Source organism: Polychytrium aggregatum (assembly GCF_025602895.1).
Source record: "Polychytrium aggregatum strain JEL109 chromosome Unknown BJ171scaffold_45, whole genome shotgun sequence".
Taxonomy (NCBI): Eukaryota; Fungi; Chytridiomycota; class Chytridiomycetes; order Polychytriales; genus Polychytrium; species Polychytrium aggregatum.
Genome location: NW_026516247.1, coordinates 343,074 through 367,658, shown reverse-complemented (window position 1 = coordinate 367,658; position 24,585 = coordinate 343,074). Strand labels below are relative to the sequence as shown.

The 24,585-nt window shown below is 57.2% G+C and overlaps 7 protein-coding genes across 7 annotated transcripts; 4 read left to right on the top strand and 3 right to left on the bottom strand.

The window, feature by feature from the left end:
- The first annotated feature begins 16 nt into the window (after positions 1-16).
- Positions 17-2,384, top strand: BJ171DRAFT_226974 (RNA polymerase Rpc34). The gene is made up of 5 exons (XM_053106533.1): positions 17-515; positions 829-893; positions 1,222-1,334; positions 1,461-1,604; positions 1,722-2,384. Exons 1-5 carry the CDS (start codon positions 358-360, stop codon positions 2,178-2,180), a joined length of 939 nt encoding a protein of 312 aa, XP_052962989.1. The 5' UTR covers positions 17-357; the 3' UTR covers positions 2,181-2,384.
- A 3,439-nt stretch (positions 2,385-5,823) lies between these two features.
- BJ171DRAFT_585852 (uncharacterized protein) lies at positions 5,824-7,317 on the bottom strand (the record flags this gene model as incomplete). Its single annotated transcript, XM_053114387.1, has 1 exon — positions 5,824-7,317. The coding sequence occupies one exon, from the start codon at positions 7,315-7,317 to the stop codon at positions 5,824-5,826; it is 1,494 nt and encodes a 497-aa protein (XP_052962988.1).
- A 102-nt stretch (positions 7,318-7,419) lies between these two features.
- BJ171DRAFT_585851 (PIG-X) lies at positions 7,420-9,781 on the bottom strand (the record flags this gene model as incomplete). Its single annotated transcript, XM_053114386.1, has 3 exons — positions 7,420-7,613; positions 8,794-8,903; positions 9,135-9,781. The coding sequence occupies 3 exons, from the start codon at positions 9,779-9,781 to the stop codon at positions 7,420-7,422; spliced, it is 951 nt and encodes a 316-aa protein (XP_052962987.1).
- A 977-nt stretch (positions 9,782-10,758) lies between these two features.
- BJ171DRAFT_520864 (chaperonin Cpn60/TCP-1 family) lies at positions 10,759-14,102 on the top strand. Its single transcript, XM_053112467.1, has 11 exons — positions 10,759-10,821; positions 11,123-11,191; positions 11,389-11,454; positions 11,621-11,919; positions 12,040-12,166; positions 12,335-12,410; positions 12,522-12,599; positions 12,687-12,775; positions 12,975-13,232; positions 13,376-13,878; positions 14,035-14,102. Exons 1-11 carry the CDS (start codon positions 10,819-10,821, stop codon positions 14,051-14,053), a joined length of 1,587 nt encoding a protein of 528 aa, XP_052962986.1. The 5' UTR covers positions 10,759-10,818; the 3' UTR covers positions 14,054-14,102.
- A 709-nt stretch (positions 14,103-14,811) lies between these two features.
- Positions 14,812-17,230, top strand: BJ171DRAFT_520861 (ras family-domain-containing protein). Its single transcript, XM_053112466.1, has 6 exons — positions 14,812-14,974; positions 15,292-15,350; positions 15,641-15,727; positions 15,893-16,077; positions 16,467-16,630; positions 16,811-17,230. Exons 1-6 carry the CDS (start codon positions 14,908-14,910, stop codon positions 16,873-16,875), a joined length of 627 nt encoding a protein of 208 aa, XP_052962985.1. The 5' UTR covers positions 14,812-14,907; the 3' UTR covers positions 16,876-17,230.
- A 201-nt stretch (positions 17,231-17,431) lies between these two features.
- BJ171DRAFT_520858 (uncharacterized protein) lies at positions 17,432-20,259 on the top strand. The gene is made up of 8 exons (XM_053112465.1): positions 17,432-17,707; positions 17,848-17,896; positions 18,350-18,467; positions 18,539-18,937; positions 19,019-19,111; positions 19,198-19,367; positions 19,502-19,535; positions 19,688-20,259. The coding sequence occupies exons 1-8, from the start codon at positions 17,464-17,466 to the stop codon at positions 19,892-19,894; spliced, it is 1,314 nt and encodes a 437-aa protein (XP_052962984.1). The 5' UTR covers positions 17,432-17,463; the 3' UTR covers positions 19,895-20,259.
- Positions 20,260-21,539, bottom strand: BJ171DRAFT_570880 (HSP20-like chaperone; the record flags this gene model as incomplete). The annotated part of the gene is made up of 3 exons (XM_053113666.1): positions 20,260-20,823; positions 21,084-21,245; positions 21,351-21,539. 3 exons carry the CDS (start codon positions 21,537-21,539, stop codon positions 20,560-20,562), a joined length of 615 nt encoding a protein of 204 aa, XP_052962983.1. The 3' UTR covers positions 20,260-20,559.
- Positions 21,540-24,585: the final 3,046 nt, after the last annotated feature.

Genomic DNA, 24,585 nt, shown 5'->3' with positions numbered 1-24,585 from the left:
CGTGGGAACTGATGCCCGGCCGGGCTGCGCTTTTTTTGTTGGCCAAGCCGATCCGACAACCGCCGCCATCCCCCTCGTCTTGCTTGATCGCTACCACGCCAATCCCTCACTTGCCCTCCCCCTCCCCGACGGCATCCATCCGTCGACAATGCCGCCAAAGAAACCCGTCGCCCCCAAGATCGAGACTCTCACAGAAAATGAGGAGATTCTGCTGGAGACCCTGCGGTCTGAGCCTCGGGTGCGCCTTCGCTCTCGCCAACGCTCCTATTCAGCACCCAACCGGCGGACAAGGCGACAGCGACGCATTCGATCGGCTCTGGATACTCACAGTCCATCAATATCCATTCTATGTAGGGCATGACCACCTCCCAGCTGCTGAGCAAGCTGGGCGACGAATGGAACCAGGAGATCCTCGTCGTCCAGATGAACCAGCTGTCTTCCAAGAAATATGTCGACTTGATGAGCATCGGGAAAGAAACGGGCTTCAAGGCCCGGAACGATGACGAGATCTCAAAGTGAGTCGTTGTTCTTGAGGATTGAAGTGGTGGGGTGCTGTCTTGTTGGACGACATTCGCTGCGAGCTGAGATCAAAGCGACATGGCTGCACGAACCGAATACGATCGGGGTCATGTCCACTCATCGGACATTGTGATCGGAGAGGCAGTCCAAAAACGAAGCGATTTCATCGATCCGCACGCCATGGATAGCTATCCGGTCCCGGATGACCGATGGCACAGCCGCTACAGGAGTACAGATGGACACACCGGCCGAGACAATCCTCGGATACAGCTAATCCGACGCCGCCTGGACTTGCTGCCGACCACCCAGACTAACAGGAATGGATCAACAAGAGTATATCGTTTACAATCTCATCAAGGGCGTGGGCGACAAAGGTAATTTCGAGCGAGCGGTTCGACCTGGTACATGGCACAGGCCTGCTGCCTCGTCCCGCATAACACAGACGATAGATGCGAGCCTCATCCGGCCTATGACGTTGATGTGCAATGTGCTGCCGATGCCCTGGGATAGAGCAGAGCGCATTCCATGCACGCTGCGGATAGGACGATCGTGTGGATCATTGTGCTGCCCATAGATTATGGAGATGATGACGGGCACGCATCGCCTCACGATCGCATCACAATCGCTGCCAACATTCGCGTCCGGCCGTGCTGTGGCCTGCATAGGCGAGTTGTCTGAGTCATCACCGATTCTGCGCACCAGGAATATGGATCAAGGATATTGAACGCAAGTCCAAGGTGCACACCCAGCATCTTCAGGCCATCATCAAGAGTCTCGAGCGGCGGCAGATGATCAAAAACGTCAAATCCATCAAAGTAGGCATCTGGCGATTCGAGCGATGTGCGATCACGATTCGCTCAACCGAACGCGGGTGTATCGTGGCAGCCTGGAGCCATTGGAATGCGTCGGAACTGACATCTTCATTGGATCGCTCGGCACAGTACCCCACCCGGAAGACATATATGCTGTATGAGCTCGAAGCATCGTCAGAAGTCACTGGCGGACTGTGGTACACCGACCAGGAATACGATGAAGAGTTTGTGGAGGCGATCAGCCAGCAGTGCTACAAAATGATTCTGTCCAAGGTTTGTCATTTTTTGCTCTCATGCACCCGAGCGATATGCACATGATGAAACGAACGTTCCGATCCACTCGCCAGATCGCTAACTGTCACTCTGGATCCGAATCGCATCTGCCACCAGAGCTTCCCACACGACCCGGATGCCATTTTTCCAGCTGATCATAACGGATACGTGACCGCAACGGATATTCTGACCTTTATCAAGAGAACCAAACTCGTCACGGTCGAGCTGGGTCGGGGCGACATACAACAGATCCTCGATCGGCTGCTGTATGACGGCAAGATCACGAAGCGGACACGGGTTGCTGGAGAAGGAAGCGCCATGAGAGGAATCAAGTACGACACCCTCTCTGGCGGCGACGGCAGTGGCGGCGACGATGGCGAAGAGGTCATCGGGCACGTTTACGACGACGACGACGAGGATTTGATCATGTACAAGGCCGAGAGGGACATTCGAGGCGGACAAAGCGCCTGGGCCGATTTCCCGTGCGGCAAGTGTCCTGTCATCGAGCATTGCTCCGAGGACAGCCAGGTGTCGCCCTCGAGCTGCAGCTACTACAAAAAGTGGCTGCAATTCTGAGTGCCTCTTGCGCCTTTGGTCCAAAGTAAATCTGGAGCCAACATACACTTTATTCAGAAAAAAATGGGACAATATAGCCGTTTCCATGAACAGGTAGTATGTGCTGTGCTTGCGTCAAGCAAAGCCACAAGAAATAAAACAGATCACTTTGGCAGCCTCCGAGTGAAGACCGCCGGTCGCTCTCCGATCTCCACAATCGACCTGCATACTGTGATCATGTTGCGCGCCGCATTGACGTCGCGATTCCACACTGTCCGGCAGCTGGGATTCTTGCAGCTCCTGACAAAGTGGGAATTCGCAACACTGGGCGCATCGAGTCCTTCCAACCGAACTGGCTCCAGGCACTTGGAGCACACTTGCGAGGTGTTGAACTCGTTCGTCGAGACTACCTTGACGCTTCCATGATGGTGATTGGGACGGCGACGGTGGTGCTCGAATTGCTCAAAGTACCGAGCAAATCGCTGCCTCCGAGGGCTGGATGCATAGCCCTTGCCTTGTCGCCATGACGCATTGCCAAAGGCGATCACCACATCGGTCCGTATCGGGGCGTGCTTCAGGACGGCCTTGCACATCCTGTCGACGGCCACTTGGCGTCTCTTGTGGCCCGTGAAGCGATGGTGACGGGCCTTCTTGCCAAGGTGGAAGTCGAGCTGCACTCGCAGCTCCGGTCGCAGGACATGGGTGAGATGGACCTTGAAAGCCTCCGAGGACGACACCTTGGGCGAGGGAGTGGTCGACATCCAGGTCTCGATGCTGAGTCGATACTTCATGATATTGTGCCACTTGGTGTCGGACGTATGGCCACACATGTGCTGGTAGTGGCCATTGGAGAACGAGACCACCTCGTCTTGGTGGCCCGGTGCTTGGATGACCGCCGTGAAGATGGAGCCGACTCCAGGATCGATGCCAATCCAAGTGGTGCGATCGGGGTCTGGGTCGCCGATGTGCTCCTGGATGCGCTGCTCGGCAGTCGGAGGAGGCTCGATGGTCTCGGTGTGATCGGTTCGAGGCACAAACTTGACGAGGCCGATGGTGCATCCAATTCCATCGGTGCTGATCTCGTAGTTGAACAGCTTCTTGTCCCTGACTCGCTCTTGGAAGAGGGAACTACGCAGCTTGAAGCAACTGCGCCAGAGACGATCCTGGTTGTTGACACCGTCATCACCTTGTTCCTTGAGCATGTCCCTGGTGAGGCCAAGGCGCTTCTTTGGACCCAGGAGCTCCCAGAGTGCGACGGTGTCGATCTTGACATACTTGGCCTTCGCAGTACAGAGAGGAACTATCGTGCACACGGCCGGAGGAGTGTCGACGGCGAGCTGCTTGAGAGCCCACTTGATCCTGGATGCCAGCTTGTTGATCTTGGCCTTGGTGAACCTCTTGTCGTCGGAGGGAATGCCTCTGGCAGTGAGCTCGTCCAGCTTGGCCTGGCGCTGCAGCTCGGTGACTCGGAGGGCGGGCATGTCACAGTCGATCCACTTGTGGACATTGTCGACCATCTTGTCTCGGGCGAGGATTCTCACATGGTGTGAGAGGCGATGGAGGGCCCGGAAGCGGTCCTGGTCGCTGCTGTACCGAAACTCGTCCAGGACGTGGCCAAAGTCTGGATAGAGGAACTCGAGATCGGCCTTGGGTGGAGTCTGCCCTGGTTTCTCGAAGAGCTCGAGACAGGCCTCGATGGCTTCGTGCTTATGCTTGTTGGCAGGGAAGACGGCAGCGCAGAAGCGGCGAAGGAGTCGCCAGTAGGCCAGGTCGAGGTGGGTGGTGCAGTTGGTGGCATAGGCGTTGACAGCCAGTGTGAGAAGCTGACTGTGAGCACCATCAGGCAGACGAGGGGCCGGAGGCAGGTCTGCGTGTCGAGTGGTCTGGTAGTCGCGAAAGGAAGCGACCAGATGCTCGTTGTATTTCTCATTGTCCCCGGTCGGGGAGAGGGCACCGTCCTGGACGATCTTGAAGCATTGACGGATGAATGCAGGGGTGGACTTGGAGATGACGGGGACGGGAAGATCCTGCTCGATGCACCGGAGGATGTGCAGGTTGAGCAGCCTGGATGCCTCGAACTGGATCTGGGTCATGGCCTCGACGGTGGCCTGGATCTGGGTCATGGCTGCGACAGTGGCCTGGATCTTGTCGCGGAGAGCGGGATTGAGACAACAGCCATCCATCATCTGCTTGAAGCAGCTGAACTGAGGGGCGGATGACCTTCCATCCACGAGTGGGAGGACAGAACTCTTGAGGGGGTGATATTTTGGACACTTGCTAGTGTTGCAGCGTTCGTGATCGGTGCCATCGCACTGGCGACATCGCTTGCCGGTACTCGAGGAAGTAGATGGACCAGGCTCGGTGGGATCGACATCCATTGGATCTGTAGAAGCAGTGGTGGTGAGCGACGGAGCAACAGACGAACAAGCATGCGTGGGGTCAGAATACGAACCAGAGACAGGCTCCGACTGTGACTTGGCTTTCTTGGGCCTGGGTGGCCGAGGCTGGCCATCACCGGCACCCTTGCGCTTCGGAGGCATGGGGCAGAGGATGCTGGATGCCTGCCAGTGGTACTGGTCAGAGCAGAGACTTTTTTTTATCGTACAATAGCGCGATGATCAGATCAAGGCGAGATGAGGGAAGAAAGCAGCAGGACGAAGGTGTGGCATTTATACCCGAGAGCAGGAACCCGTCTGCGCGGGCTGGTTGGGGAAGTGACCCTGTTCAAAAATCGCCGAGAGGTTCAAGCCAGGGATGTGAACGCGAAAATGGCGGCTTGATTGGAGGGAACTCAACCCCAAATTGGAGGAACTCAACCCCAAAGAAGTTCTCGATGGGATTGAAGTCGGGCGAGGCAGGTGGGGTGAAGATCACTGACCATCCTCGGCGCTCGATGCAGTCCAGGACAGCCATTGTCTTGTGCATGCTGACATTGTCCATCACAATCACAGAGTCGTCTGGGAAGGTCGCTCGCTCAAAGAACTCGACCATCGAGTGTGTCTTGAATGATGTGGGGATGTACATGCGATGCAGCACACCAGAGTGGTTGATGGCAAATGCAGCCGAGACAGACTTGTGCTTCATGTGATTGCGCTGGCGAAGCGGAGCACCCTTCGGTGAGTATCCGTAAAGAGGGAAAATGGATTTCCTGATCCCTGTCTCGTCGACAAAAACGAATCGTCGTGGGTCGATGGAGCGGGCCTGGTCCCTGAACTGTGCCACTCGCTCATCCAGTCGCTTGGACTTGTAGAGGTGTGTTGCCCTCTTGTGTGAGAGACCTGCTCGGTGGATGGCAGTGTGGCAGAGTGAGAGTGATACTTTCCTCTGGAGGATGGACTCGAGCTTGCATCGCAACACAGGACCAGTCTGGAACGGGTCCTGTTCAATCAGGGTGCGAATGACTGGACATGCCTGCTCGAAGAAAGTGGATCTGCGAGCTGGGACCCGGGATGGGTCATCCAGCTTGCATCCTCGGTGCCATCGATGGATGGTGCTCTTGGATACACTGAATATGGAGGCGACCTTACGCAGGCTATGGATGAGGGCGTAGCATCGCAATGCGGCGGTGCGAAAGTCGGATGTGTGGCGAATGGTCATGGCCAGCGCGCGATAACATTGGGTAACAAAATGTTTGATCAATGGCCAAACCCTGGGTGTCCCGTTTTTAATTGGATCGCCCGTAATGCGAGCACGAGCCCTGGGACTGTGAAACGAACGACACTAGGATTTCGGTGTCATCACCAAGCGCATCGACCTTGTCACTGGTCCAAGATCGGGGAGGCGCTCTCAACTCCCCACAGCGGCTCTGGCCCGACTGACGGGTCAGGCTCTTGAAGCAGCTGGCTTGGTGACGACGATCGGATCCCGGAAGTCGATCAGGATTGCAGAGTCGATCCAGGCTCTGGAAACGGTGCTGCGGATTGCTGCGGCTCCAAGACGGATGACGGTCGAGACTCAGGCTCTGCCACAACGACTCGCGGCTGATACGTGGCCAGGACTGGTGCGAACTCATCAGCGGTACTTTGTGAAGATCGCTGGTAGTCCGATACGGATATGGCTTGGCGGAATGATTCTCCAGCAGGTCGCCGGACGTCTTGGGGCTCAGCGCACTTGCCTGAGAGGGCCGTCGTCCTGGTGGTGTTGCGAGAGTCATGGCAGCCCGTTTCGCCATGGTTCGGGGCGGGGTACTTGTCCTGCTGTCATATGCGGCCACATCGGTTTCAAACAGACCAGACATGGGGAGCATCAGCTGCCCGATCCGTCGACCATTGGGAACATCGCCTGGCAAATTGTGTCGGTCGATGATCCAGTTCTTCAGTGAGACGTCTGGATGCAGTTTCAGCACGGCATAGCGGCCCGATGTGGTGCGAACATGCGAGACCTTGACACCGTTGATGATCGACTTGGAGACCGGGTCCCGCTCGCTCTCGTTTCGCATCGACTTGAGCGACAGCCCCTTGGCCCCAAAGCCCTTCCACCCGTCCTCCTTGAGCTGCCGCACATATGTTGCATACGACCGCGGCCGCTCGGGGACCTGGAAGGTCTTTTGGTCCTGCCGCGAGAGCCTGCTCCGCACCGCATACTGCAGCACCACCGGCAGCACCTCGGCTCGGGACTTTGCCGAGTTTGGGAAGCCAAAGTCCCGCTCGAAGCGGGCGATGGCCAGGGCAAGACCCCGGTCGATGTGGCCGTGGATGAAGAGACCCTTGATCTTGACGACCGAGGCTGGCTGCGACAGGGGTGGGGTGTTCTGCAGCTCGTCCCGGAGCAGCTTTCGGCGTCGTCTCTCGGCACTGGCATCGGCACTGGCACTGGCATCGGCACTGGCACCGGGCTTGGATCCGAGACCAGCCTTGATGCTGGCTTTGATGCTGGCCTTGATGCTGGCCTTGATGCCGGTGGAGGGGTTGGCGGTGGAGCTGGCTCTGGGGCGGACCGCCAGACTCGGCGTCGATCGAGACTGGCGCTGGGATCCGGGGCCGGAGATCGGTGTCGACAGCGCCTGTGTCGAGCCGGATGCTGAGCCGGGTGTCGATACCAACGGCAGCACGGGCGAGGGATCGTTTGGACCAGGCCGTGGCCGCGGGTCGGTCGGCGAGCGGGCGGCCGAGGTGTGGAGCAGGTTGCGGATTCCCTGGAGGATCGAGTCGACGGCCATGTGGTGGTGATGGTGGCGATGGTGGTTTCGTCGAGTGGGTGTCAGCGATATGTAGTCAGACGGCTTGGAAAAAACACTCAAGATCGATGCTGTTCCACTCTCTCAGGCCCAGAGATCGACGTGGAAGATGACTGTTTCCGAGCCTCCCCGCTCCTTGGTGAAGTAGAGGGAGATCGGCATATATGAAGAAGACGGATATTTCCGAGATGTCATTGCAATGGTCAGGTGCTCTTCATCAATCAGCCGGTGATACAATAGTCTGTCCCGCTGGCCGGTGTGCTGCTCGGCTGCCTCGTCTAGAAATCTGTCGCAGTGTGCAGTTCAGTGAGCCAGCAGTCAGATTGGGTTTGGGGAAACATTGTGATTGGCAGGACGGCCAATAAGCAGCAGGCTCTGCATATTCCCTCCCTCCGGAGCGATTGCAGAGTACGTCATTCCGATATTAGATGCCATATTCCTTGGGATGCGGAGGGAGGGGCAATGGAGCACCATGTTGCCTTTGGTCCTTTCAGAGCAAAGGAGCGTCCAAATACTGTGGATGAGAGATACCTTGTTTCGTGAGCAGTGTCACTCAATGGAAGCCACTCAATGGGACCCACTCGATGGGAGTCCATCGATCGGGTCCCTTCGAATCGTCGCACCGCCGTCGACAATCCCGTTTCTCTGGTGCTGGAGCTGCTCGAAATCCACGAGGATTCACCGACAACGGGACTGGAGGCATATCCCTTGTCCTGCTTCGATGAGATGGACGATGGATGTGTATTCGATTCACAAGTAGCAACGCCGAATACACACTGGTGTGCCTCGTTCATGTTGCAGGCGCCGAAAGTGTGGTTCGCATTCGGCTCGATGTGTGAGCATCCAAAATACGACGGCAGCGAGTGCACATTTCCAGGCCTCGACATCACTGGGATAAAATGCGGCGAATCGTTTGTGTTTGACAGAGTTCTCTCGTCAACTTCGAGTCCATCCTCGATCGTGCCCTTCAAGGCTGTGTTTGGCGATAACTTGAAGGATGGCGGTCATTTGCTGCCATTCTTTCCCTATGTACTTGGCCGAGCGAGGGCGTGCTCTATTCCCACAACAACGGCGACGGCGCCTGCCCACGCCAGCAGGAGCGTCACCGGCCCTGTCCATAATCGGTCATGCTCGACACCAATCGGCATGCGAATTGGGCCATCGGAGGTTTGAACGCTCACTGGAAATGGGATGAATCCCCCGTGAGGAAGAAGCCCCATAAATGAGCCACGATACTCGGCTTGAGGAACATCAATTCCGAGCATTGGATCAGCGAAATGAGATCGCGTACAACGTTAGATTCTTTGGACATCCAATACGACAATGCAAACCCAGTGGAACTGGAATATCGGTACTGCACGAACGATCGTGATAATAGACCTGCGCGATACGCAGACATGTGCTGACATCGAAGCGTGTGTACAGCGAGCCACGACAGGAGTTGCTCGATCGACCTACCGCCTGGCATCTCCTGGAAGGCCAATATGGTTGGGAGTCCAACTTCAAAGTAGCGCTGGGTGTCGGACGGACGCTGGTACCGTTGGTGCAGCGGAATAGAAAATGCCAGTCTATCATAAACGAGATCTATTAGCAGATTGGAATGCGCATCACGTCCATGCTCATGGCCAGTCCAAAGTCATTAGAGCCATCAAGGTTAATCGGGCTTTCGAGGAGCATAAGCGCTGCATTACGAGGGCGATCCAGAAATCTTTGATTCGATGTACTGCCGAACAAGCTCACTCCAGATATGGCAGCGATTCGGTCGCCCGGATTGCACCCACAGTCAGCATGGCACTTACTGGCTCTGGGAGGCCGTTGGCGGGATGGTGATTTGACCCATGTTCGGCAGCGCTGCAGAGGAATACGCCGGCGCTTCGAGGTCGGGTCGACCAAAAACTTTGACCCTGATATTTGACGGAAACTTGACTGACTCGAGCTGATACTGATCCAAGAATAGGCTGCGGTCCAGAGCCACGAGGATATGCCAGCTTGTCTGCCGCCCAGGCTCAATCGGACGCGTGATGTTGAAGGCGAGGTTTGGATGAAAGGCAACGGTGGTATCGAGATGGACGAGAATATCCGGGGATCCGGTGCGCCTTTGGTCAGGAATAGCGAGCACGAGCCGACGATGGTTTGTCTCTGGATCAACATCGAGCCATGACGCTGTTCGTTCGTCAAAAATCTTGAGACTCGAGACTCCGGGCTGGACCTCGGCCTCGATCGGCTCCGGTTCGTAGTTGATGGGCAGGCGGATCTGCAGAACCTGAAACTGCTCCAGGATACCGTGTTCATATCGAAAGGTCGCCTCGATGATTTTGATGCTGCCGGCTTCTGCTCCTGGGAACGAGAGCAGAGGATCGACTGGCCCGAGAGCGGAGGCGTTGGGTCGGGTCTCAAACCAAACAGGTGCATTCCAATTGCCTTGGCCGCCCGAAAGCAGGGACATAGTATTGCCATGGAGAGCTGAACCACTCCACTTGAAGGGGCCGAGCAATGGAGTTGGGGTGCAGAAGACGAAGCTCCGAGTCAGAACGAGGATAAGTTGCGGGTGAGTCAGGCATCGGAAACGGCATGGCCCTGTGCCGAGTTGCCACTGCGAGAGTCACTGCGGGGGACTAGCAAGCTGGACCGGCACTCACGGCCATGTCCATGGTGTAGTTTGCGAGGGCATGGTGCTGCTTGAGATGAGCCATCGCCGGGTCGTCTGGGACGCAGTCGGAGGAGAAGAGGGCGGATCCAGCGAGCGGGAAGACCGATCCAACCGCGAGACACGCTGAGGCTGACGTATGGCGGCTCTTGGCAAGAGTTTCGGTCTGCTGAACCGTCAGAACCAGGGACCCGGGAGAGCGCCGATGGGCATGGATATGCAGCTCTGTTGCAGCTGCAGAGCCCACGGCAAACGAGAGGCAGAGCCAGACGAGGGACACGGACGCTGGTAGCTGCATGTGGCCAGTGTGATCTGAATTGTCTGGGTGTTGGCGGCGGCAGTCTTCTACTGACAGGATTTGGTTCAAGAACAGCACAGGGATGCAACGAGATTCTCCAGGAGACGGCCGGTGCTTGGATCAGGTCAAGAAATGAGCCGCCAGACGCGCGGGGTTCGCCTCGGATGAAGCGACAAGCCAGGAGGCACTCTGGGCGAACGGGCAGCAGTCCCAGCGCAGCCGCGGGGCGATGGCCATATCGATTTCCATCATGGCCCCCCCGCGGCGGTTATTGCCGTTGTTGTGATATTGGATCCTCCAGCATCCGTCTTGCCATGACACCATGCGACAGAGCCAGGCCCTTGCTCGGCAGCACACGTGACTCATTTAGGCCAAATGAATCGGCCTCCAGCCGGATGCATCCGGCTCGAGCCGCTGCCGTCCCGCCGACAGCAACCCTTGCGCCGAGATTCTCTTGGGATCTTGAGCAGCGGCTTTTTCTCTCTGCCCTGCACACCCAGCACCTCCCCTCCCCCTCGCAGTTTCCGAGTACACCGCCATGGTGAGGACGCCCGATCGAAGCGAATCCCTGCAGCCCGACAATTCCGGATTCATCCGATAGTCTTGTGGACCAGCCATCGGACGCATTGCCTCCGCTGGCGATCAGATCGCCTGCTTTGTTTGGAGGAACTGATTGGGGCAGCCATGGCGAGCGGCTGGCAAGGCTCTTCCCCCCCCCCAATCGACGATTCCATGGCCACAGCGGGCGGGGTTGCGGGCCGCCTGAGATCAGAATATGTGGCTAACGCACCTGATCCGCTCTTCATATGACGGCTTAACTTGCATTGGCCTCCGCTCGGCAGTCTGCTTTGGGTCCAGTCCAGATCTTCCAGGATAACGCCACGGAGGAACGAGCCGAGAACGCTCGCTTGGTAAGCGGTGTGCAGGCGGTGTGCAGGAGTCGTGGGCCCGCCTGGAATTCCCGTCCTGAGATCGGCTGCGGTTTACATCTCAAGGCTCCCGATGGGACTTTGGACGGACGCATTTGGATCGCTGGCGTCGTGTGCTGCCCTTGGCCATTCTGGCATGTCACTCGATCTGACCCTGTGCGATCTAATGCCGCCATTAGTCCGCCTTTGTTGGCGCCATCGCCGTTGCCGATCTCGTCAAGAGCACCCTTGGCCCCAAGGGCATGGTAAGAACCCGCAGATCAAATCACGCACGGCGAGTGTTGATGGCTTTCTGGCTGGCGCCCTTGTATTCAGAGCAGACACTGCTGAGCTGGGCTCACAAGCCCGGATCCAGACATACGATCGCCGTCCCAGTGGATGCTGTGACTCACGCAATGCCCTGACCTCTAGGACAAGATTCTGCAGTCGATGAGCACCGGTGTCCCCACCGTGACCAACGACGGCGCCACGATCCTCAAGTCTATTGCCCTCGACAATGCTGCGGCAAAAGTTTTGGTCAACATCAGCAAAGTGCAGGATGACGAAGTTGGCGACGGCACGACCTCGGTCTGTGTCCTTGCTGGCGAACTCCTGAGAGAAGCCGAGCGGCTGATCAACCAGAAGATCCATCCCCAGACCGTCATTGAGGGCTTCCGGATTGCCTCGCATGCTGCCTACGAGGCTCTGGAGAAGGCTACTGTTGATAACAGGTATAGCCCGTCCGCATCTGGCGTCAGTTAGAACAGCGTGTTTGCTTGGCTATCGACTCAAGCGGCGACCGCGCCTGGATATCTCGCTTTGCGTGTCTCATTGTCCCCTACCCTCGACAGCGCTGATTCCGAGGCTTTCTACAAGGATCTTCTGAACATTGCTCGCACCACGCTGAGCTCAAAAGTCTTGTCTCAGGACAAGGAGTACTTTTCCAAGTTGGCTGTTGATGCCGTTCTCCGTATGAAGGTGCGGTGCTGATTCGATGCACTCGTTTGTGCCGGGCTGTCAGAGTCTCTGTGTTGGATCACTCACCTATGCAGCTCTGCGTGCTGCTCCCCCAAGTTCTTCGAATTGTTCGGGTCGGCCATGGTTCTGACGGAATCCTAATCGGACACAACCATCGTTGCACTGCAGGGCAGCACCAACCTCGATAACATTCAAATCATCAAGAAAAGTGGCGGCAAGCTCGTCGACTCGTATTTGGACGAGGGTGCGTGCTGCAGACTGGGTCGGAGATTATCTGTATCTGAATCCCGAGGTTGACGACCGCACTGAAATCGCAAGTGATATTGACCTGTACGCTCCCCATTGTTCACGCCAGGCTTCATTTTGGACAAGAAGATCGGTGTCAACCAGCCCACCCGCATCGAGAATGCCAAGATCCTGATTGCCAACACCCGTACGTGCCGGAGCTCCGGATGACACGCTATCTGTGATAACTGTGCTGCTTAGCGATGGACTGGTTCTTATCTGTATTTTTCGACAGCCATGGACACGGACAAGATCAAGATCTTTGGTGCCCGTGTCCGCGTTGACAGCACTGGCAAGCTTGCCGAGCTGGAGCGTGCCGAAAGAGTAGGTCGTGCTCGGCGATCGCAGAGCGCGGGGTGATGTCGCAGTCATGGTAGCGGAAGTGTTGTTTCGCTCGTTGCGCCGGACACCCCCGCCGTCGTTGCGCTTAGGTGTGATGAACTGTTGCCCAGGGCCAGGACCAGATCCCTGCAGCGCGTGGATGCCTTATTGATGGACGCGGTTCCCTGCCGCGCTGCTACAGGAAAAGATGAAGGAAAAGGTCGAGAAGATCAAGGCCCACGGCATCAACTGCTTTGTCAACCGCCAGCTCATCTACAACTGGCCCGAGCAGCTCTTTGCCGATGCCGGTATCGTCTCGATCGAGCACGCGGACTTTGACGGCATCGAGCGCTTGGCTCTGGTCACTGGCGGCGAAATCGCCTCGACTTTTGACCACCCCGAGTTGGTCACTCTTGGCGAGTGTGACTTGATTGAGGAGGTCATCATCGGCGAGGACAAGGTAGGTTGTTTCAGAAGCTGCCGTCGACCTCCGGCTGGGAGGCATTGCGATGGATCGCTGGCCCGGCGGGTGCATGATCCCGACGAAGAATGTGCCAAGGAGAGAGCGCGCTGAGACTCACGATGCCTTTCTCTGCTTTGCAGCTGATCAAGTTTTCTGGAGTCAAGGCCGGCGAAGCCTGCACGATCGTTCTGCGAGGTGCCACTGGTCAACTCCTGGACGAGAGCGAGCGATCGCTGCACGATGCCCTCTGCGTCCTCTCCCAGACTGTCAAGGAGCCCCGCACTGTCCTTGGCGGCGGCTGCAGTGAGATGCTCATGTCCAAGGCCGTCGATGACGTGGCTCGATCGACCTCGGGCAAGAAGTCGATCGCTGTCGAGGCCTTTGCCCGCGCCCTGCGCCAGCTGCCCACGATCCTGGCTGACAACGCCGGATACGATAGCTCGGACCTGGTTGCGCAGCTGCGTGCTGCCCACAACAGCGGCGACTCGTTCGCTGGTCTGAACATGGCCGAGGGAACGATCGGAGACATGCGCGAGCTCGGCATCACCGAGTCCTTCAAGCTCAAGAAGCAGGTTCTGCTCTCTGCCTCCGAGGCCGCCGAGATGATCCTCCGTGTCGACGACATCATCCGATGTGCCCCCAGGTATGTATCCTCTTGTCGCTGCCACGTTTTTCTCCGCTTTGTCTGCGCTGGGGATATCTGCGGATGCGCGGTGTCCTGGCGTCAAGGCAGATCTATCGCGATCGACGACCATGCTCGAGATCAGGCTGGCTAATGCAAGTGCGCTCTCTTCCACAGACAGCGAAATCGGGAGTAGGCCATCGTGTATGCGCAAGATCCATCAATACACATGTATTTCGAGCCTGGACTGTTGCGATCGATCGCTCGACCGGGCCTTGGCGAACGAACGAGGCCAGAGCAAGCCGGGGCTGCTGGGCACGTGCGACGGGGCCACCGCGAGCCGCGGCCGAATCAGGCAACGGGGCTGAGGCCCGAAACGGCAGTGCCGGTCGCACGAGGCGATCTCGTGGCGGCTGCGCGAGGGGGGCGTGGGAGAGCCAGGGCACCACGCCGGCGCTGGTGAGCGTTGATGGCGGTGGAAGCGGATGGCGCTGATAGTGGGCGATAGTAGTAGTAGTGGTGGTGGTAGTGGTGGTAGTAGTGGTGGTGACTGTGGATGCAAGTGTCGATAGAGGCGGTGGTGGTGGTGGTGGTGGTGGTGGTGCGAGAGCCCTCCAGCAACGAGCGCCAACATACCAGCGATCGATCAAATCGACGATAACAGACCAGCAGCGCTCTGCATGCAAAGGCGTCCTTCGGCATCGCTGCTTGCACCTTTGGTCTCCATTCGCAATGCGTCTGTGCTGCGATTGAATGCAGATACTTGCGATCGCCGTTGCTGTGTGCGTCCCAGTGCTTCCCAGTGCCGCTGCACGACAGCGACCGGGCCAGCGTTCGCCCTCGCCTCGCCCTCGCTCCCCTCCTCGCTCTCGCTCTCCCCCTCGCCCGAGTCCGCGGCGCCTGGGCTTTTCAGCCGGCTGGCCTTGCACATCCCCTCTTTCCGCATACATCCATCGTCTCGTCAGGCCTGCTGTTCCTGCGGCTTCCTTCTGCACACCAGCCTCTCTCGATCTGCATCTGACCTGCATCCGACCTCCTTCTGCATCCGCCATGGCCTCCGGAGACGTTGCTAATCCCCTCAGAAAGTTCAAGCTTGTCTTTCTCGGCGAGCAGAGCGGTAGGCATTGTGTGTCGGTTATCCGGGGGCCCTGGAGGTTTGGCCGGCCCTGGCGATTCCGTCGGTGCGATCTCCTGGAGACGAAAATCGCTGGCGGTTCGGCTCGCTGCTGCCTCGTCGGATCCAGGAGCCTGCTCTGCACTCTTATCTGCCCCTTTGAGCGCTGCAGCCCCCTGTCCCAGCTTGCCCTTATTTCGCTGCACCGGCCTTCATGGCTCGCGTGTGGGGGCTTGGACTGCCCTGAGCAATCGACATCGATATTGACATTCACCTGCCGATACGTCCCGCTCCTCATCGATATCTCCGTTCACCCTCAGTTGGCAAGACCTCGCTTATCACGCGGTTTATGTACGATACCTTTGACAACACCTACCAGGTAAATGGCCGTCGCCGGCTCGATCGCTGGCGCGACGGGGGGGGGTTGAGAGCCATCCTGCAGCTTCGTTTTTCTTTCGCTTTGATCCCAGCGGCTGTTTTTGAAAAGCATCCTATGAATTACTCTGGGGAGGGGCCTCTTGAACCTCAATGCTCCGGCGACTGTCGGGATCTCCTCGGCCCCAGACGATTGCATACCCGACTTGGCCAGGGGCTCTAAGTGCGACGGCCTGTGTGTCTGTGTGCGGTCCTTGACCCTTCTTGGCTGCTTCCCAACACCTGTTGCTCTAGGCCACCATCGGTATTGATTTCCTCTCCAAGACAATGTATCTCGAAGATCGCACTGTCCGTCTGCAGCTGTGGGATACCGCCGGCCAGGTTCGTCTCCGAACGACATTGCCGGGAGTCATCACGACATCCGGCGACAGCGGTGCCGCATTTGCCTTTCGACCTCTCTGCGGGCAATCTCGTTGGTGGCTCACACTTGTCCTCTTCTCGCGTTGCTGACCCGTCTTCTCTGCTGCTCCCTGTCGCCCTCATCAGGAGCGCTTCCGTAGCTTGATCCCCAGTTACATCCGCGACTCGTCGGTGGCGGTGGTTGTCTACGACATCACCAACCGCAACTCCTTCATGAACACCTCCAAGTGGGTGGATGACGTCCGGGCCGAGCGTGGAAACGACGTCATCATCGTCCTTGTCGGAAACAAGACTGATCTGGGCGACAAACGGTGAGTGTCGCTCGTCTACGAGATGCCAGGATCATCGGCATCCGCGATCATGCCCACGGGGTTACCCGCCTGTCGGTTCCAGAAGTGGCCACCTGCAACCCTGTGCTCGAATGTTTGACGTGGTCTCGTACGGAGCGCTGCAGCACCAATTCGTGTCGCTAGCGCTTGCTTCCTGGACCCAGTCCCGCATCCCTCTCAGTTCATCGCTGCATTCTCGCTCAGAGCTACCACTTGGGGGCCTGCCTTCACATAACTCGGCCATGCCATCTAATCGGTCCATTGACTATTGTTTTGCGCGCATTCGGCAACCTGAATTGCTGCGCGGTGTGGCACACGGGTCGACTGCGTCTCCAACACAATGACCCCCATATTCATGTGCAACCCTGCAGCCAAGTCTCCACCGAAGAGGGCGAGAAGAAGGGCAAGGAGTTCAACGTCATGTTCATCGAGACCAGTGCCAAGGCCGGCTACAACGTCAAGGCCCTTTTCAGAAAGATCGCCCAGGCTCTCCCTGGCATGGAGAACTCCATGTCGGACCAGAACACTTCTCAGAGTAAGTGCACCGATTGCCGTGGTTTCTCCTCCCTATCTAGATCGCCTCACGGCTGGATCGTTGGCGGTGTATTTTCGGGCCGCACCATCCCGGGGCGCCGCATTCATACCGCCGGGTGTTTCGCCAACTGCTGGGTTCGAGGCAATCGCACCAAATGTCTGACTCTGTTTGGAAATGCAGTGATCGATGTGAAACTCAACCAAAACACCCAGAAGCTCTCTGAGGGCTCCAGCTGTGCCTGCTAAGGCGAACCCTTAACACATATATCCTCGAAGAAACCTCCCCCTCCCTTGTCGCCACAACCCACACCCTTTCTTTCTATTTGACATATATATATATTACTCCTGTTTGTTTGTTCGTTTTATTTCTCGCTAGCACCCCATGCGCTATAGAGGGGTGCATATGTATATGAGTGTATTTGTTGACTTTGTTTGATGAACCGACCGACCGGAGAGCTGGCTGTCGCTGGGATCCCGGCCGTCAACCACAGTTGATGCAGTACTGCCTGTGCTGGGGTCTGCTCCCACGCCATTCTCTTCGGCTCGGAAGTAGATTACATTTTTCAAGAACAAAAATAACGTGTGTCCGCTTGCAAGAGGCCTGTTGACAGCAAAAGCGTTGCCCGAGTTGGCTACGACATAGAAGCGCGGATGTTCCGAGTGCGGCCTGCGGCATCGGGATGACGGCGAGATCGCCAGCCTCAACGTCGGGTGTAGTATCGGAGTGGTGGTGATCGTGAGATCACTGGCCTTAACTCCAGGTTGCAGATCCTGGCACGACTTTGGCCGCGCTGGCGTTCGGCGGAACTTGTCCGCCCCGGCCATGATCTCACCATGATCGCCGCAGCAATGCCATCCGAAGAACCGGCTGCTGCCAGTACTGCTGCTGCTGCTCCAAGCAGGAACCAGGAGCCGTGCGCATTCATCGCCAGCGTCGAAGCAAATCCAGGCATCGGGCCGTGCTCAACCACAGGATCGCTTGGCACCCGCAAACAAAAGCGAGCCGAGAAGAAGAAGAAGGCACGATCCGAGTGGAGGAAGGCCTTGGCTCTGCATCGCATCCAGCTTGGCAGTCAGGGTATGTGCGCCGTTGAATGACCGCATCATGCTATCCACATCATCGGCGTGCCGGCAATGGCGTATCTATACGATGGCGATACCCAGTCCCGGCGCTGCTCGGCGCAATTCGATGCTGATCTCATCATCCGTCATCCAAAGATCCTACTCCAGAGGAGATCCAGAAGGAGGCTGAGGAATCCAAGAAGAGGTACAGAACATCCGTTCGTCTGAGCGATCCCTCGGGCCCAGGCCCCAGCCCCAGTTGCCGGCCGGATCGCTCTGCTCGCCGCCTGTCTGAACCAAGGCCTCGATAACCCCGACCTGCCGGGCCATGCTTGGGCCGCATGAAATCCTTTTTATTGTATTTGGCGATATGCCAACGGTGCGGTGCATCATCGATTCTTCGGGACTATCCATAACCCAACGACTGCGGGCAGGCAGGCACAATCCTCCAGAGACCCGCATTGCGACTCGATCACCCCCCCCCAACATCTCCACCCCCCACCCGCTCAAATACTCTTCAAATCGCTGGATTAGCGGCAGTACGAGTGCGAGTCGGCGTTGGCCGTTGGCCGTTGGTCATGATGCGGCGGTGGACGAATGCAACTGGTCTTGCTGCTCATTCACTCACAAAGGATTCGATGGACTTGACGCTTTGCAGGGCCGAGGAGGCACTCAGATGGGAGCTGAAGGAGAAAGAATACGAGCATCAGAACCGCATCCGTGCCGCAAAGGAAGAGCAGGAGCGGCTCAAGCGCGAGAAGCGGATGCAGATCGAGGTAGGGTCGCTTGCCCTATGGCTTGTCCATCAACATGACGCCCGTCTCATTCCGACGCCTCTGTGCTGTAGGCTGCATGGAAAAGCGCACTCGAATCGATCAGGATCGCCTCGAGCAAGCAAGCCGAATCCAAATCACATCATCAGACAAGCACACCGCCCTCGGTCAAAGTCGGGCGGCATGATGTGCGCTCCAGTCCTTCGCCGGTCCAACAGACAAATGCCAGTGTCCCTCCTGGTGACGCTCCCTTGACGAGTCCAGCAGATGATCCACCGTCCAAGGCAGCGACATCATCCCAGCCAGCTGCTTGCATGTTTCACCAGCGCACAGGGAATTGCCGATTCGGCCGCAAATGCAATCGGACACACAATACTCCCTTGGTGAGCCGATTCATCCTGGTTCGCGATCTCTTCCTCAGCGACCTCTTGCCGGAGCTGGGCTACGACTCATCAATAGGCCAAGGCTCGAGGGTAAACAGCCGTAGCAGTTTTCATGGGAGTCGGGATTGGATGGGTAGGCGCACAGCGATATTAACATGCTCCTTGTGGCAGGACCAAGAGGCTGAACTGAAGGCACAATACGACGACTTTTTTCGAGACGCATATCCCGAGTTTCGGCGTCTTGGCCCCATCGTTGTCATGAAGGTATTGCTTCAGCAGCCGTAGCATCGCCGGTTTGCCTTTGTCCATATCGCGTGATATTGGGCGACTGAGACAGCTGCATGTACTAGGTCTGTCGCAACCAATTGCCCCACTTTCGTGGGTGCGCCTATGTCGAATACCAGCATGAGGCCGATGCCTGCCAAGCATTCACGACAATGAACGGACGATTCTACAATGGGAGGCGGTTGACATGCGAGTTTCTTCCGCACATCGACTGGTGGCAAGCCGAGTGTCGTAAGTTCTAGTGCATGTGTGCTTGGTGCCAATGTGGCCTGCTTGGAGAGTGACTGCATGCTCCACGAGCTGACGACGACTGAAATCAAATCGAATCGTGTGGCCGTCGTTGCTGTAGATGCCTTCCAGCGTAATCAGTGTCCCGCATGGTGGCAAGTGCAATTACCTGCATGTGAGTATCGTGGGAGTATGGATCTGGGTCTGGACCAGGATCAGGACCCTCGATCAGGACCCTCGATCAGGACCCTGGGTCTGGATCGATGTCATCTGAAGCTGCACGGGCCTCTGAACCATCTTGACACTGACATTGCCTCGCTGTTCCAGGTGTTTAGAAACCCAAGGCTCTCTGAAGCCGAGCCCCAAGGTCTGCGAAGAGCCAATGAGGCGAGCGACCACAGCTCCAGCAGGCACAAAGAATCATCCTCGCCCCGCCCGGACCGACCATCCAAGCGGGCACACTACCATCTCCCGAGGCGACACAGTCGGGAGGAGATACGCCCACCGCGGAGGCTGCAGTCGCGGAGGAGGTAGTGCACCGGAGTGTCGATTGGTCTGCTGCTAATGCTTGCTGTAACACCTAGTTGCTGTGATGGAGACACTGACAGAGCCAAGTGACCATCCCATCGTCACGAGAATAGACCGCCGGGGAGGGGAACAGAGCACGATCTTTGTGTGGAGTTGTAATTTGCAAGGGGTTATCGATGTGTACCCTATTTTCCTTGTTACTTGCCGTCATTCTTCGATCATCATCCTTGGGCGACAGTGTTGCTGGCCTCTATAACCATCTATATCGCGCCGTCGGCATCTTCGCATCAGCCGGTCAGTCCGAATGAGCACAGTTCATTGACTGAGAGCATTCGCGGACACGTTGGGTGAACATGCGTATATTCTGAACACAGCCGCAACCAATATCCTCAAACACAGGTGTTCTCCTTCCATTTGCAAACGATGCAAGGAATTCCCAGGTTGTGCTGTTGACTTGCCTCTCTTGAATGAGACAGGCCCACAAACAACCTAGTTCCTTTCAAAGAGCAGGGGTATTTGGTCAAGTGTATGGTATCGATGGGACGAAGCGCATCGTGGGATGAGGGGCAATCAGCGGCGACTGCAAGTCTCTGCGAAAGCCCGGGATCTGTGGTTCAAAATGAGCATGCGCAGGTATAAGAATTCACCGCAGTGCCGAGTGGCCCAGACGCTCAGTGGCTGAGAAGATAGCGGGGTCGGCGCTGCGTTGGAGCAGGGAGCGCCTTGGTTTTGTTCATGTGCAGCTCCAGAAGCCCATGCTTCATCTTGCCAGTGACAGAGGCTGGATCGGTGTTGGGCGGAAGCTGGACTTGGCGCTGGTAGACGGCAAAGGCCTCCTCCACATGGCGAACGCCGTTTCGGGTGTACGAGTCCTTGAAGGACTGCTGGCCTTCGATTGTCAAGACGTCGTCGGCAATGAAGACACGGACATCTTTCTGCAGTACGGACCAAGCAGATGCCATGCGAGACATGTATCGCAAATGAATACGACGAGCATGTTGGAATGTGAGCTGGCTGGCACGGGCAGGTGGGGCTCGGAAGCGGAGCCATTCCCAGGCAGATGCACTATGCCTCTCCTATCACAGCTCGAGCGTCACGATGCTCATAGTCAAGTCGTTGGCGGTGGTGGGGCAGCCGATATCCGGTCCTTCCAACTGGAGCAAGTGCTCGGCAATTGTCGGCCAGCGGCACTTACCTTCTTGATTCCTGGCATCTCGGCCTTGACAATGACCGAGTTCTTCTTGTTGACGACATCGACCTCGGCCTCGAGATCCAGGCCATCATCTTCATCTTCATCCTCGACAAGGTCATCGTCTTCGTCATCATCGTCCTCTTCCTCAATTTCTTCATCGTCATCCTCGTCATCGTCATCATCGTCATCATCGTCATCATCATCATCATCATCATCATCATCATCATCATCATCATCATCATCATCATCATCATCATCGTCATCATCGACGAGCTCTTCGGCTTCGTCGTCGCCGTCAATGTCACGGTCTTCGTCGATTTCGTCGTCGTCGTGCTCGTCGTCGCCGTCCAGCATCACCAGGTCGACGTAGTCGTCGTCATCAGCCCTGGTTCGGCGGAGGCTCTGCTTGTGGCGAGCAAAGGGATCGAGCAAGACGCCGCGGTCAAGAATGGAGTACATGGTTCTGTGGTGAATGTGGGCCTGCGACTCGGGTGGCTACGATACAAAGAGAGGCGGTTGCCATAGAGGGCTGCTCAACCGCTCGGCGGGCCACGATTTATATCTTGCTTTGGCCTCTGCTCTCTTGGTGTGCTCCTGACCACTCGCACGGCTGAGGAACGACGAATAGAAGCAACGTTGCTTGTCGTCTTGGGCACGGGGAGGGGTAGTGGTCCAGCCGCCGACTCGTGCTGGATGGAAGAGCCGAGCATTGTGGCCGGACCGACCGAGTTGATCAAACAAACCTCTGGCGAGCGCATGTTTCATCGGCAGTGGACAGGAGGCCGCCTGCCGGACGAGAATCGATTGGCCAGGGTTCGTCCGGGCAGCAATCGGCAGAGGGCAGCTGCCCATGTCATCCAATCGATCCTCTGATCGGCGATCGCATTGGCTGGACTTGGGGCCACGTTTGCAAAAACTCAAATGCAAGCCCATGTCACCGATGCTCGCCTGGGGAGCGTCGGCCGCTCGGATTGCTGTTGGTGGGCAGCAGCGTTTGACGTCGATTGGCTGCCTGGCCATCGTGCTCGCTCGCACACCCCCTGATACAGGAGGTGGCCAGGGCAAACTCACGCCCCGATCAAAGGAGACGGAAACGTGGCCGGCCGTTGCTGCGGACTGGTCCCAGATCATCGACTGCGAGTGAGGGAGGTCCAGCTGCTCGCTCGACATGCGAAATGCAAGTGGCATCGCTTGTTCTTGGCCGGTGAAGGGGAGGGGCGTTGTCCCCGATTCCTATGTATTACAGGCAATCCAATAAAAAACGGGACACCCGGGTTTTTGACCATTCATCGAATATTTTGTTACCCAATGCTTATCGCGCGCTGGCCATGACCATTCGCCACACATCCGACTTTCGCACCGCCGCATTGCGATGCTACGCCCTCATCCATAGCCTGCGTAAGGTCGCCTCCATATTCAGTGTATCCAAGAGCACCATCCATCGATGGCACCGAGGATGCAAGCTGGATGATCCATCCCGGGTCCCAGCTCGCAGATCCACTTTCTTCGAGCAGGCATGTCCAGTCATTCGCACCCTGATTGAACAGGACCCGTTCCAGACATGGTCCTGTGTTGCGATGCAAGCTCGAGTCCATCCTCCAGAGGAAAGTATCACTCTCACTCTGCCACACTGCCATCCAGCGAGCAGGTCTCTCACACAAGAGGGCAACACACCTCTACAAGTCCAAGCGACTGGATGAGCGAGTGGCACAGTTCAGGGACCAGGTCCGCTCCATCGACCCACGACGATTCGTTTTTGTCGACGAGACAGGGATCAGGAGATCCATTTTCCCTCTCTACGGATACTCACCGAAGGGTGCTCCGCTTCGCCAGTGCAATCACATGAAACACAAGTCTGTCTCGGCTGCATTTGCCATCAACCACTCTGGTGTGCTGCATCGCATGTACATCCCCACATCATTCAAGACACACTCGATGGTCGAGTTCTTTGAGCGAGCGAGCTTCCCAGACGACTCTGTGATTGTGATGGACAATGTCAGCATGCACAAGACAATGGCTGTCCTGGACTGCATCGAGCACCGTGGATGGTCAGTGATCTTCACCCCACCTGCCTCGCCCGACTTCAATCCCATCGAAAACTTCTTTGGGATTGTGAAGCATCAGTACAGGAAGACAACAGCGCTGAATGCGTCCGAGGGGTTCAGAGTCGGGATGGTGACCCTGTTTGAGTCTGCCGTGCGGAGGGTGCTTCCAGATGTCTTCCCACGGCTGATTGAGCGAGCGATGCGCTTCTGGGGTTGAGTTCCCTCCAATCAAGCCGCCGTTCTCACGTTCACATCCCTGGCTTGAGCCTCTCGGCGATTTTTGAACAGGGTCACTTCCCCAACCAGCCCGCGCAGACGGGTTCCTGCTCTCGGGTATAAATGCCACACCTTCGTCCTGCTGCTTTCTTCCCTCATCTCGCCTTGATCTGATCATCGCGCCATTGTACGATAAAAAAGTCTCTGTTCTGACCCGTACCACTGGCAGGCATCCAGCATCCTCTGTCCCCATGCCTCCGAAGCGCAAGGGTGCCGGTGATGGCCAGCCTCGGCCACCCAGGCCCAAGAAAGCCAAGTCACAGTCGGAGCCTGTCTCTGGTTCGTATTCTGACCCCACGCATGCTTGTTCGTCTGTTGCTCCGTCGCTCACCACCACTGCTTCTACAGATCCAATGGATGTCGATCCCACCGAGCCTGGTCCATCTACTTCCTCGAGTACCGGCAAGCGATGTCGCCAGTGCGATGGCACCGATCACGAACGCTGCAACACTAGCAAGTGTCCAAAATATCACCCCCTCAAGAGTTCTGTCCTCCCTCTCGTGGATGGAAGGTCATCCGCCCCTCAGTTCAGCTGCTTCAAGCAGACGATGGATGGCTGTTGTCTCAATCCCGCTCTCCGCGACAAGATCCAGGCCACCGTCGAGGCCATGACCCAGATCCAGGCCACCGTCGAGGCCATGACCCAGATCCAGTTCGAGGCATCCAGGCTGCTCAACCTGCACATCCTCCGGTGCATCGAGCAGGATCTTCCCGTCCCCGTCATCTCCAAGTCCACCCCTGCATTCATCCGTCAATGCTTCAAGATCGTCCAGGACGGTGCCCTCTCCCCGACCGGGGACAATGAGAAATACAACGAGCATCTGGTCGCTTCCTTTCGCGACTACCAGACCACTCGGCACGCAGACCTGCCTCCGGCCCCTCGTCTGCCTGATGGTGCTCACAGTCAGCTTCTCACACTGGCTGTCAACGCCTATGCCACCAACTGCACCACCCACCTCGACCTGGCCTACTGGCGACTCCTTCGCCGCTTCTGCGCTGCCGTCTTCCCAGCCAACAAGCATAAGCACGAAGCCATCGAGGCCTGTCTCGAGCTCTTCGAGAAACCAGGGCAGACTCCACCCAAGGCCGATCTCGAGTTCCTCTATCCCGAGTTTGGCCACATCCTGGACGAGTTTCGGTACAGCAACGACCAGGACCGCTTCCGGGCCCTCCATCGCCTCTCA